We start from the raw sequence: 13,665 nt of genomic DNA, 5'->3' as shown, positions 1-13,665 counted from the left end.
CACCTTTGATTTTGAAAGATCCGGCACATTTGATGCTCTTCCTACATACCACACATGTTTATGGTTCCTTGCATGCTCCCTTGCTTCTCTTTTGGTGCATTTTTCAGTCCATCTGTACTTTTTAATTCAAGGGAGGTTGTTCCAAATGAAATTCGTTATATCTCTGAGCATGCACTTGTTTATCTCCTTTTCTGTCTTATCTTTTTCTTTTATCCTCTCTTTTCTTGATGCTCTCTGACATATCTTAATTCCACTTTGTGAAAACAATTCTTGCTTAAAAAAATTAACTTTGCATTTGATTACAGCCAATACATGGTTAAAAATAAAGCTGTCAGGAACCTGATCTAATCTCACCACTATACACACCGGATCCCGGTTAGGTGTGTCGAGAAATCCTTCACCTGAGAGATTGGGTTCCAATCGAATTTAAATAACCTTGAATTCCGTTTTGTCACAACATGAAACCAATCCAAAACCAAATCTGCCCACTTTTTACGCATCTATTGTCTTTACTGAGGTTATGTAGAGGATGACAATTTTGATAAAACAATAATGGTCCAACTATGAACTATCACCATCCTTTTATCTTTCTCCATATTACAGACAGTTGGAGTTGTTTCTGGATGTAGGGCAACTCCAGATTTGAAGACATCCCAAACCTTCTCAACTAAAAATTAGCCCCAGCCGATAACTGCATTTCACTATGTTATCACACCATCCAAACCAGTGGCATTTTGTTTTATCATCACACAGGATGAAAAATCAAATGCTGTTGGGACTTGAGAGGTGATTACTGTAGTAACTTAAAGACAAGGGCATATGTGTTATTTGAAACGTAAAGGGTATAAATGTAAATAAAAATCTATCACCTCACTCATGTCCAATACCTACCTCCTTTTTACAGAAGTTATTAAGAAAACCAGTCTAGTCCACCTCTACTGTAGGGTCTATCCCACCACGTGGCATAGTGCGCACTGCACCACCACCCGAGAAAAAAACGTTATTTCCTAAAAGCGCAGTTTAGTAAAGTCTTTGAGAAAAATTAAAGATTCTTTATTTTTTTCTGTGTTGTTTTTGGCGGGTAAATCGCATTTACTGATTAAAAAACACACTTAATTTTTCCCGCTCTCTGTCATTCCAGAGACCCCAAAAGAATCCAATCCAAAAGCATAATATAAAACAATTAGGGTTTTCTTCTATTTTATAATTCCAACCAAGAAAGAGAAAGAAACCAAGTACTCACATGTTTTCCCCACTGTGTTCCACAGTAGAACCAGTACCACTTTCTCTTTTATGTTTTTTGAACCCTAAATTTGGATTGGATTAAATCCCTCATTTCTTAATTAATTTATTTCCTGGTAAAAGAAGAATTAGGGCTTTTTTTGGCTTCTATTAACAAACATTTTTTAAAATTATTTTAGAGTTTCCAACTTTCCATGGTTTAAATTTGGAGTAGGTCCAGGTTCAGGCAGTCCTTTCTTTCATTTATTACAGTAAGACCCTCAATAAATGAAGCTCTAACTTTATGTTCTTAGTAAAATTCTTTTTCTCCTTTACCAAAAGCTTCCAACTGAGACTACTCTCTGTAAATCTTTGATCTCTCTCACACTCTCAGTGAGAAATTTTTTTGAGCTCATTTAATGGTTTTTGTCTAGTTACCTCTCACTCAGGTTAAGCTCAAGAAATTAAAGTTTTCTTGTTTTTGGTTGGTACCTACAGCTCAAAAATCACTCTCAAGAACTACTACTAGTAGTAGTGGTACTGGTACTACATTCTAGGGTTTCTCAGCTTTCCCTATGATTCAAGATCACACCAGTTTTTCAACTTAAAAAGAAGATGAAGCAGCAGCAGCAGCTCCTGGTTAGGGTTTTTAGTGTTTGGTTGTTGGTGGTTACTGTTGTAATGGCTCAGCTGCCATCAAAAGATATATTAACACTACTTGAGTTTAAGAAAGGAATAAAGAATGATCCAACTGGTTATGTACTGAACTCATGGAATGAAGAATCTATTGATTTTAATGGGTGTCCATCTTCATGGAATGGCATTGTTTGCAATAATGGTAATGTTGCTGGTATTGTACTTGATAACCTAAGTCTTTCTGTTGATGCAGATTTAAGTGTTTTTTCTAAGCTGAGTAACCTTGTGAAGATATCTATGGCTAATAATTCTATTACTGGTAAAATTCCTAGTAACATTGCTGATTTTAAAGCTTTAGAGTATCTTGATTTATCTGATAATTTGTTCTCTTCGACATTGCCGCCGGGTTTGGGGAAGTTAGAGAGTTTGAAAAATCTTTCATTAACTGGGAATAATTTGTCTGGTTCAATTCCTGATTCAATTAGTGGGTTAACATCAGTTATGTCACTTGATTTGAGCCGGAACTCGTTTACCGGTTCATTGCCTGATTCTTTGACTGATTTGAAAAGCTTAGTGTCTTTAAATCTGTCGAATAATGGGTTTACGAAGCGAATTCCATCTGGGTTTGAGGGTGTTACTACTCTTAAGGTTATTGATTTGCATCAGAATAAACTCGAAGGGACAATTAGTGAAGTGTTTTTGTTGGAGTCAAGTGCAGTTCATGTTGATTTTAGTGGGAATTCGTTTACCAGTTCTGCTTCTCAGGAGAAGAAATTTTTGCCTGGAATTTCAGAGACTATAAAGTATTTGAATCTGAGTCATAATCAGTTTACTGGGTCATTGGTAAGTGGTGGTGAGCTTCCAATTTTTGGGAGTTTGAGGGTTTTGGATCTAAGCTACAATAAATTTGCAGGGGAATTACCTGAGTTCAATTTTGTGTATGAACTTGAGGTTTTGAGACTTAGTAACAATGGGTTTACAGGGTTCTTACCTAATGGACTTCTTAAAGGTGATTCTATGGTCTTAACTGAATTGGATTTGAGCTCTAACAAATTATCAGGTAAATTCTGAATTCCGATTTCTTAAATTTGCTATGCTTGTTGTTGTTTTGTTTGATCGGGCTTAATTGGGGAGTTTTGCTGAAAAAAATGGAATTATGTTTTTTTTTTCCTTTGTTCTCCTTTTGTCTTGTTGTGTGTTTTTTAATAATTAGATAATGTGGTTAGCCACATTCATGAAATGATTCTGTTGACTAGGAGTATCTTTTACACAATGATCATATTTTATGTTTTATCAAGATTTTCATGTTTGTCACTCGGTTAGAGTACCTCCAATTGGGTTCATAGGCTAACCAGATAGGAATTTTCAATTTTGATATGATGCTGTGTTTCTGTGTCTGAATTTCTATGTCCAATACGTTTTTTTGTGAAATTTCAGGGCCAATTAGTATGATCACATCAACGTCTCTACGTGTAGTGAATCTCTCTTCAAATGAAATTTCTGGTGAACTTCCTTTGCTCACTGGAAGCTGTTTTGTACTAGATCTATCGAAAAATCAGTTCAATGGTAACTTATCCCGAATGGTAAAGTGGGGGAACTATATTGAATTTCTTGATCTTAGCCAGAATCAGTTGATGGGATCAGTCCCTGAAGCAGCAACAGAGCTTTTACGGCTAACTCACCTTAACCTCTCACATAATTCTCTGAATAATTCCTTGTCTAAAGTTTTTACTCAATATCCTAAGCTCAAAGTACTTGATCTGAGTTTCAACCAGTTCAATGGTCCAATGTTGAATGATCTGCTTACCTCACCCACATTGCAAGAACTTCATCTTGGAAACAACCTTCTTGTTGGGCCAATCAATTTCTCTCCTTCTCTGAGCAAGTCCAACATTAAGGTTATCGATCTTTCTCATAACCAGTTTAAGGGCTATTTCCCTGACCAATTTGAATCCTTGACTGGCCTTCAACAACTTGATCTTGCTGGAAATAATTTCTCAGGTTCTCTGCCATCGTCAGTGTCTAATCTGAAATCCTTGATTTCACTAGATATATCTCAAAACCAGTTTACAGGTTCATTGCCAGAAAACTTTCCTTCGACTCTTGGTAGCTTCAATGCATCATATAATGATCTCTCGGGGCGTGTCCCTGACAATCTATTGAAGTTTCCAGACTCTTCTTTCCATCCTGGAAATTCTCGCTTAGAACTTCCAGAAAACCGCCCTGGCGCAAGAAATCCTTCAGACGATAGCTCCAAAAGAAAATCAGTCAAAAATTCCATCAAAGTGGTAGTGATAGTGACATGTGTTGTTGCTTTGGTAATTCTAATTTTGCTAGCAATTTTCCTACATTATGTTCGGATGTCAAGGAGATCTACAACTAAAAATGTGTCGAGCAAAGATGTTCTTAGGCGGAGCACACCAGATCCCACTGGCTTTAATGGAAGAGAAAGTGGAGGCGCCGTAGTTGTTTCAGCTGATGATCTTATGGCTGCACGCAAGGGATCTTCATCTGAGATAATAGCCCCAGAGGAGAAAATTGCTGCAGTCACAACTTTGTCTCCATCTAAAACAAGTCAGAAATCCTGGTCTCCAGATTCTGGGGATTCATTCACTCAAGAGAACCTTGCAAGATTGGATGTAAAATCACCAGATCGATTGGCCGGAGAGCTTCATTTTCTGGATGAGACCATCAAGCTGACACCAGAGGAACTGTCAAGAGCACCTGCTGAAGTGCTAGGGAGGAGTAGCCATGGGACTTCGTATAGGGCAACTTTGGATAATGGAGTTTTTCTGACTGTGAAATGGTTAAGAGAAGGAGTGGCTAAGCCAAGGAAGGAATTCTCCAAGGAGGCTAAGAAATTTTCAAACATCAGACACCCAAATGTAGTGGGACTGCGAGGATACTACTGGGGACCTACTCAGCATGAAAAACTCATTCTCTCTGATTATATTGCGCCTGGAAGCCTTGCAAGCTTTCTCTATGGTAATACCTCCTAAATTCCCTTGCCCCTTTTCGTCTTGCTTTTACCATGTTCCTGCCCTGGATTAGTTTATTGAACATTTTTAGTTATGAGATGTTACATCGTTTTGGACATAGTTGGCTAGTGACTATTTAATTGTTAGTGCCTTTAGGATGATACTTACTTTAAAGGATTTCTGATTGTGTGACGTGGTTTGACTTTAAAGACTCACAATGCACAGCCAACAATTCAGCATACTAAGAAGTTTATAGGATTTTATGATTGTTGTACTGTTCTTGTAAAAACTAGTTATTATTCACCAGGTATAGTTGGTTTCTAACCTTGGATAACTGTAAAGACACTTAAAATAATACTCCCATAACTGGTCTAACTCTTCAATCTGTATCAGATGCTCAACGACTCAAATCTTTACACTAGTATCTAATTTCACCTAAACCTCTCTGTATCTATTTGTTTTGTTTGTGATCAAAATTATGACATGCATGATCATAAATGAAGTGCTTACGTACGTAGCCAGGTTTGGTCATCATAAAGCTTGATTATCCAATTTATAGCCTTATCATGGTGGATGCCTTTGATAGAGGCTTATACTTCTTTGGTTTAAATGATATGCATAAAAGTAGAATCTGATCCTGCACAGTAGTATTACGTATTACAGAATAGAATACACACTGGATCTTACGGATATGTGCCTTATCTACTCGGTCCATTATCTTTCTTTTTTTTTTTAATTGAAAAAGTGTGTTGACTCAAGATTTATGAGTCTATTACTCATTTTCAGTGGTCGATGTTTTGCTTTTCTTTCTTTACTTTTCCATCTAGTGCCAATGGGGTCCATATCTTCAATGATCTGTGTATGATGATGTTTTTATAAACAAGATGTCATCCTTTTTCTCTTATGATGTGGCTGCTAAATATTGACAACTATAGTAAAAGTTAGCACTTTTAGACGATGTGACCTAGTGTGCTAAAGCGAGCTGAAAGAAAGTTATTTCCTCCAACAGAAGATACATGTCTAAAAGTATCAGAACCCTGAGCTATGAGTTAGCAGATATACGAGGAAATAAAACGAGGTTCCTTTATCATTCATAATTCTAATATAGGTGCAATATTAGTTAGCAGTCATGATATATCATGTTTCTTTTCTTTGTTTAAAAGACCACTTCGTTATTCAGTAGATCTGCTCAATTTGGTCTCCACTACTTATAAATCTTATTACTTTTCAGATCGACCAGGTAGGAAAGGTCCACCATTGCCCTGGACACAGCGACTGAAGATAGCCGCAGACGTTGCACGTGGATTAAACTACCTACATTTTGACCGCGAAGTTCCACATGGCAACCTCAAAGCAACAAACATACTCTTAGACGGGCCTGAGCTCAATGCTCGTGTTTCTGATTATTGTCTGCATCGGCTCATGACGCAAGCAGGAACTTTGGAACAAATTCTTGACGCAGGGGTGTTAGGCTACCGCGCACCAGAATTGGCTGCAGCCAAGAAGCCATCCCCTTCCTTCAAGTCAGATGTGTATGCATTTGGAGTCATATTATTAGAACTCTTAACAGGGAAATGTGCTGGGGACGTGGTTTCTGGCGATGAAGGTGGGGTTGATTTGATGGATTGGGTAAGATTAAGAGTGGCAGAAGGCCGTGGATCGGATTGTTTCGATTCCACATTGGCGTCAGAGATGGGAGTATCAACAGCCGAGAAAGGAATGAAAGAGGTTTTGGGCATTGCTTTGAGATGTATAAGACCAGTTTCAGAGCGGCCAGGGATTAAAACTGTTTATGAAGATCTTTCTTCTGTATAATTCAAACAACCATTCTGTTATTTTGTTTTTAGAAGTAGGATTTTTCTTTTTTAATCTTGTAAGTGTATCTGAAAGAAGTGAATGCCTCATTTGCCTCTATTTCAGAGTTTGGTTTCTCTTTTTTTTGTTGGGGTTGTCAGGTGAATAGAGGTTATGTTCATTAAAGTTTGTGCATCAATATTCCAATACCCAATTTTAGAAATTCAGAACCCTGGTAAATTAATTGCTGACACCCAATTTATTTTTACACTTAAACAGAGACAAACTGTTAATGAGACTTGATATAGAGCCATCCATCACAAATCAAATGACACAGCAACAAGCATGTTCCAATTTTTTTTTTTTTTTTTTTGTCGTTCTCTTTCTTTTCCTCTTCTTTTTGATACTAGTTTGTTTTACTTTCTTTGTTGACTTGGTAGTAGGCAATTCTGATGATTGGGAATATCAGGCCTCATAGTGCATGCCACTACTGACCTTCATGTTGCGGAAGTCTACAACTCGTAGACTATATCTACAATGCAACACTATTAAATTTTTATGTTGCTATCAAACTTTAGGCCCAATCTGGTGTGGTTACTATCTAGAAAGTCTCTCGAAAAAGAAAGCTATTCAAATACAGACACTATTATATCGATGAACTTAGTCAGCATGTGGCTCCTCGATAAGTCGTCTACGGAGAACGGGCCAAGAGAGAACAATTTATCTAGCTCTTGCTAAAATTTTCAAACGATAATCTATTGCAACTTGATTATGGACTAACTAAGCAATTGATTAAACTATCCTGTCTGTCTTATCTTATCTACATATGAGCTTGCTAAAATGAGCAGAGCAAGAGAGAAAGAGAATCGCGCAAAAGGTAGAATTGTATACCGTGTGCTCTTTGAATTATTCCAGCGCGTCACTTTCTGCTGGGCTAATGTAACGTTACCATTACGGCCCGCAATGGCTGCAGCATTAGATGGATACGCACATACATCTTTGCACGTCAATTACACTGGAGTATAAAGTTGAACTTCGACAGATTCCCCCAATTTAATTATTCACAAATGTGAAGGGGTAAAAAATATAATTTAGTTGATTACCTCTTCAATTTTTAGTATACACAGAGTGATCAAAACAGAATGTATGATTTAGTCAGCCAGGTAAAATCACAATTGTATACAGAAAATTCTTCAAATAGAACCGATCAACCAGTTTATCTGTATATCCTTTCTTGCAATATCCCTTTTCTCCAAAGTAAGAGAGATACAATCAACTAATTATGCCTAGATGGCTCTTAATCCAAGTGATCTTTTGCTGGAGCTCGTTAATGCTTGTTGGGTCCGGAACCGTGAGTGCATCATTAATTGTTCAGACAAAACCTGGGTGCCCAGACAAATGCGGGAATGTAAGTATTCCCTACCCATTTGGTATATTTGATGCTGCAGGTGGAGAAGAGTGCTCCATTAATGGAGTTGGGAGTGGATACGGTATAACGTGCAATACTTCTTATAATCCTCCAAAAGCCTTTCTAGGCAAAGGCAACATAGAAGTTTTAAGTATATCAGACTCTGAAATTCGGGTGAAACTAACCAGGTAGCTACAGTTTGTCACACCGAGACTGGTGTTGGAATATACGGTGCATTATAGATCAAGAAGACCAAGTCTGTAACAATACCTTCTAGATTATAGGATCAAGTCAGCTAGTAAATCCTCTAATGTAGATAAGTTTCACCTAGTCAAAGATATGGTTTGTTTCTTTATCTTCTAGGTCCATATCCTATCAACTATAAATAGGATCAATCTTGTAAATGTAAAACATCCCAGAATGATCAAACTCTCTGGAGATCAATAATCTAATTCACCCTACGGGGTTTCTGTCCGTGGACGTAGGCGTTAGTGCCGAACCACGTTAAGTTCTTGTGTTCTTAATTTGTCTTTGATTTAGTTTTCTGTAATCGATGATCCGTCTCGATACTCATAATTTATTATGGTATCAGATCGGTGAGATCCGCTTATTTTACTTCCGCTTCATATATCTTTTACATAGGCATTCAATGGTTTTGTTCTTGTTGATGTTCAGTGTAGCAAAAGCAATGATCATTGAACTCAAACCTATATTTTCTATCATCAGAGTTATATTGCGCTTCTCTGTGAGCTCTGTTATTATTTTATTTTTTTTCTCCCAAACAAAATTGTATTGGTTTTACATTTATTTGAGTATTACGGATATTTTCCTTATGTGTTTGGTGTCACATACAAACACATATTGTGTAGTTCGCATATCAACGATTATCTCCGTATTTGGATATCATCAAATATGTCTTTATTCTCTTAAATCAAATCGATTTTCCAATACAGTATAGCTCGCGCCTCGCGAGATCATCTTTGTTATTGACAGATAAGTCATTCACAAAGCTTAAGTTATTGACAGATAGTCAATATCATGCCGAAAATCCTCCTTTCTTTCGGAAAATACATATGTTTTGTTATCAACCACGACTCTCTCATGCTCTTTTCCCATATTTTTTTTGGGGTTATATTAAGGGCTGATTCATTCACAAACACAATCCATTCTCTATGGATTTCTCGGAACCTTTCCGAAATCAGTTTTCATTCAAGAAAACTCTGTTGAATGAAAACTCTAGATATCTCGTATGTCCATTCAACAACTGTTTCTAACAGTATTCATGGCCAAGCTTATTCCATGGCCAACTAATCAATGTGCTCATACGTTCATTTTCTTTTATGATCCAATTATATCGTCATTCAGGTTTGTATCCAAGATGTGAACACTAAGATCTTGGATAATATCACATATTGCTCCGATATTATGAGCTAATAATCTTATATTGCATTAGTATTTTAGTTCGTCATTTATTGTGAACTAAATATCCATTCTTGCCGAATTATGGTAATCAAATTTTTTTTGGAAATGTTTTCCATATTTTCTATCTTAATATCTTAATTCCGAATATATACAGAAAATATATTCTCTCTTCATATTGGGTAACATAATATTCTCTCAATTTTGACCATGATATTCTATCAATATTTTGCCATTGTTCACGGCAAGATGTCATGTTTCCATCATTGGATAATTAATCCATTCATTCCTAAACCATATTTTTAGGATCTCATGTTCTATTTTTGGGTAGATATTTTTTATTCCGAAAAAATTTCATTATCATTTTTTTTTGCGGATATTTCCGTAATCCTTGGCATTTCAATGTCCTGTTTAATGTTTTCAAAATATTGATTGATACTACTACTCAGTCCGACCAACATTTCTCGGCATTTTTGAGGTAGTCAACTCTAGAGTTGTCAAGCAGATGTCATTGAAGATTCGTTGGTAACTACTGACGATCTGCTTCTGCCAAGATCAAGGTCCGTTAAGACGAGTTTGCTGCTTAACGTCAGAGATTTTAAGCCTATTGGGCACTCAAATCAGTTTTCAACACACTGAGTATTTGAAGATGGAGTTATGGAAGTTATGGAGTTATGAACCATTATTGTGTGTCTTAATTGAAGATCCAGTTCGTCTCAAGCGTGATCTTCGAAGTCCAAGTACAAGATATGGAGGAAGATATTGAAGAAGAACAATCAAATTGCAGCTTTTAATTACATGAGAAAGCCAGCTCATAAAGTTCAATCGCCATGGTCCGTGAAAGAAGATCATATACCATTATCGAAGTACGTTATACAAAGTTTCTTTACAAGGTTTCTTTTCAAGATGTTGTCCAAGTTGCACACTTCAATTCTCTCCGTGTCCAACTTGTGGGGGGGTGTTGGAATATACGGTGCATTATAGATCAAGAAGACCAAGTCTGTAACAATACCTTCTAGATTATAGGATCAAGTCAGCTAGTAAATCCTCTAATGTAGATAAGTTTCACCTAGTCAAAGATATGGTTTGTTTCTTTATCTTCTAGGTCCATATCCTATCAACTATAAATAGGATCAATCTTGTAAATGTAAAACATCCCAGAATGATCAAACTCTCTGGAGATCAATAATCTAATTCACCCTACGGGGTTTCTGTCCGTGGACGTAGGCGTTAGTGCCGAACCACGTTAAGTTCTTGTGTTCTTAATTTGTCTTTGATTTAGTTTTCTGTAATCGATGATCCGTCTCGATACTCATAATTTATTAACTGGTGCGATGATAGAGGAACTAGAAGACAAAGAAATGTCGTGGTACATAGGTAGGACATGGTTTACATTCTCATCCATCAAAAACCGGTTATTTGGAATTGGATGTGACACAACAACGATCTCGTACACAGCGAACGTCGTGGAACGTAACAGCAGCATAGCCGAATACAGCAGCTTGTGTAGGTCTGCATGTGATGTTAGAGAAAATATTGAAGAAGGATCTTGTAATGGAAGTGGTTGTTGCCAGTTGACAATCCCAAAGGGAATAAACTTTTTCCAGGCAAATGTATACACCAGTTCTGATAACCATACCAAAGTGTGGTCTTTCGATCATTGTAGTTATGGAATCTTGGCAGAGCAAGATGCGTACACGTTCCGTGCATCCGATCTTCTTCTTTCTTCCACTGACTTTATTGTTAAAGGAAAGGGTTTACCTCTCGTTCTTGATTGGGCCATAGGGAATAAGACGTGCGAAGAAGCAAGAGACTCCGGTGCTTTGGCATGCCAAGAGAACAGTAATTGCATCAATTCTGATAATAATCTTGGATATCGGTGCAGCTGCTTTGACGGTTACGAGGGAAACCCTTATCTAAGTCCCGGATGCCAGGGTAGGTGGTGTATATTTAAAGCGTTGCATTATTGGTGCAGCAAATCAAAGAATATCTTTCTTTGGTTGATCTAACTTTTCAAAAATTGTATTTACCATTAATTTCCAAATTGAAGTTTTTGGTAGTTCATACTGATAGATGCATGTTTGCTTAATAGATGTGAACGAGTGCGAGAATCAAAGCGACAATCCCTGTGTTGGAAATTGCACAAACACAAAAGGGAGTTACTATTGTACTTGTCCAGAGGGCAGCTTTGGAGATGGGAGGAAAGATGGTCATGGTTGCTCTACCAAGAAACAAGTAGTTCCACTACTAAAGCTCGCTCTCGGTAATTAATATCCTAATTTGTGATTATGTGAGGATGAAAACCATATACAGTTTAGTTTAGCTGTAATGTCTCATTTCTTAAGAACTTCAATTTGCAACTAACAATCTTTACATATTAATGCAGGTATTGGCTCAGGGCTTCTGTTCTTCATAATTGGCTGCTGTTGGTCATATTTTTTCGTAAAGAAACAGAAACAAATTAAGCTCAGAGAGAAATACTTTGAGAATAATGGTGGATTGCTACTAAAACAAAATATACCTGCTAAGGAAGGTGGTGTTGAATCAACTAAGATATATACAGCAAAGGAGTTAGAGTAGCAACTAACAACTATGATGCAAGTCGAGTGCTCGGAGAAGGAGGTTTTGGTACTGTTTACAAGGGAATTTTATCTGATAATCGAGAAGTTGCCATTAAGAAATCCAAAATAGTTGACCAGAGTCAGATCGAGCAGTTCATAAATGAGGTTATTATTTTAACTCAGATTAATCACCGAAATGTGGTAAAACTCTTGGGGTGTTGTTTAGAGACTAAAGTTCCCTTGCTTGTCTATGAGTATGTCTCTAATGGCACCCTTTTTCAACATATCCATTACAATAAAAGCGAGGCAACTTCAATTTCCTGGCATAATCGTTTGAGGATTGCTACCGAAACTGCAACTGCAATTGCATATTTACACTCTGCAGCTTCAACACCTATCATTCACAGAGATATCAAGTCCGCAAACATTTTATTAGACCAGCCAGTTGACAGAGAAGAGTGATGTTTATAGCTTTGGCGTAGTTCTCTTGGAACTGTTAACTGGACAAAAGCCTGTTTCTTTTGACAGATCCGAAGAGCAAAGAAATCTTGCATCATTTTTCATTTCAAAAATGGAGGATAAAAACGCTCTAGTTCAACTTTTTGACGCTCAAGTAGTAAAAGAGGAACATATGGAGCCGATCTTCGCTTTTGTGGAGCTTGCAAAGAGATGTCTTGCAATGAAGAGTGAAGAACGACCTACGATGAAACAAGTTGCGGCAGAACTTGACAATTTGAGAAAGTTATCAAACCATAACGAGAATCCCAGGTCAGTCCTGTCAGAACCAACGGATCTGTATCCAATGAGCTATTCCACCGTCTTTGATTCTGGACAATATAGTTCTGACAATAACAGTACCATAATGTCCATGAATGTTCCACGGTGATTGAGCTTTAAATGTTTAAGTTGTTTGTTTGTTTGTTCGATTGAATTTTATTTTTCGGGTTATTATTTGAACGATGGGTTGTAATGTTGTATACTAGTATCAAATAACTAAACCACGGCATGTGAATTAAATTGATATCGATGCTCTGTCATCCCCGTATATGTGAGAATGTAATCATTTACTTGTTTTGTCTATTATTTCTCTTTGTAATTGAGAGAAAGTAATCGATCAGTAATCACGATAAGTTTCTTTGGATCCTTATAGCTAGAACTACTTAGGGTTTAGGTTTAAGTTAACTTTAGAAAAGAAGAAGAAGAAGATAAACTGAACTGTATTTTTATTAATGTTTTTGTGTACAAGAGAAACCGTGAACCTTACAGTTTATATATACAGACTTGGCTTAAACTATAAGCTAGAGTATTTCCTAAAATATGGTTTCCTAACAATTAAAACAACTCTTAAAGAGTAACTTGGGTCACGTTATACTTTGACGTGATACTGTGTTAACATCCTCCCGCAAGCGCAACGGGTTATTTTGAACCGTTAGCTTGAACCTTAAAAGACGAAACCGGTCCTTGGATAATGATTTTGTAAATATATCCGCAATCTGATCCTTAGATGATATAAACCGGACATCAAGAAGTTTCAAAGCAACTTGATCACGAACAAAATGATAGTCAATCTCAATGTGCTTTGTTCTTGCATGAAATATAGGATTGACAGTGAGATAAGTTGCACCAAGATTGTCACACCATAGAACAG

General features: G+C 36.9%; 2 protein-coding genes across 2 annotated transcripts; both read left to right on the top strand.

The window, feature by feature from the left end:
- Positions 1-1,391: 1,391 nt before the first annotated feature.
- On the top strand, positions 1,392-6,828 carry LOC113288437 (probable LRR receptor-like serine/threonine-protein kinase At4g20940). Its single transcript, XM_026537474.1, has 3 exons — positions 1,392-2,917; positions 3,295-4,842; positions 6,067-6,828. The coding sequence occupies exons 1-3, from the start codon at positions 1,837-1,839 to the stop codon at positions 6,648-6,650; spliced, it is 3,213 nt and encodes a 1,070-aa protein (XP_026393259.1). The 5' UTR covers positions 1,392-1,836; the 3' UTR covers positions 6,651-6,828.
- Positions 6,829-10,468: 3,640 nt separating this feature from the next.
- On the top strand, positions 10,469-13,055 carry LOC113288438 (wall-associated receptor kinase 2-like). Its single transcript, XM_026537475.1, has 3 exons — positions 10,469-11,391; positions 11,549-11,719; positions 11,843-13,055. Exons 1-3 carry the CDS (start codon positions 10,752-10,754, stop codon positions 12,034-12,036), a joined length of 1,005 nt encoding a protein of 334 aa, XP_026393260.1. The 5' UTR covers positions 10,469-10,751; the 3' UTR covers positions 12,037-13,055.
- The last annotated feature ends 610 nt before the right edge of the window (positions 13,056-13,665 follow it).

Source organism: Papaver somniferum, chromosome 6 (assembly GCF_003573695.1).
Source record: "Papaver somniferum cultivar HN1 chromosome 6, ASM357369v1, whole genome shotgun sequence".
Lineage (NCBI taxonomy): Eukaryota > Viridiplantae > Streptophyta > Magnoliopsida > Ranunculales > Papaveraceae > Papaver > Papaver somniferum.
This window is presented reverse-complemented; position numbering and strand designations above follow the sequence as displayed.

What these genes read in the sequence shown, in the direction of transcription:
- LOC113288437 (XM_026537474.1), top strand. Translation starts at nt 1,837, where the DNA reads ATGAAGCAGCAGCAGCAGCTCCTGGTTAGGGTTTTTAGTGTTTGGTTG. An exon ending in GAGCTCTAACAAATTATCAG is followed by an intron (nt 2,918 to 3,294) that starts GTAAATTCTGAA and finishes GTGAAATTTCAG; the next exon opens with GGCCAATTAGTATGATCACA. An exon ending in CCTTGCAAGCTTTCTCTATG is followed by an intron (nt 4,843 to 6,066) that starts GTAATACCTCCT and finishes ATTACTTTTCAG; the next exon opens with ATCGACCAGGTAGGAAAGGT.
- LOC113288438 (XM_026537475.1), top strand. Translation starts at nt 10,752, where the DNA reads ATGATCCGTCTCGATACTCATAATTTATTAACTGGTGCGATGATAGAG. An exon ending in TCTAAGTCCCGGATGCCAGG is followed by an intron (nt 11,392 to 11,548) that starts GTAGGTGGTGTA and finishes TTTGCTTAATAG; the next exon opens with ATGTGAACGAGTGCGAGAAT. An exon ending in ACTACTAAAGCTCGCTCTCG is followed by an intron (nt 11,720 to 11,842) that starts GTAATTAATATC and finishes ATATTAATGCAG; the next exon opens with GTATTGGCTCAGGGCTTCTG.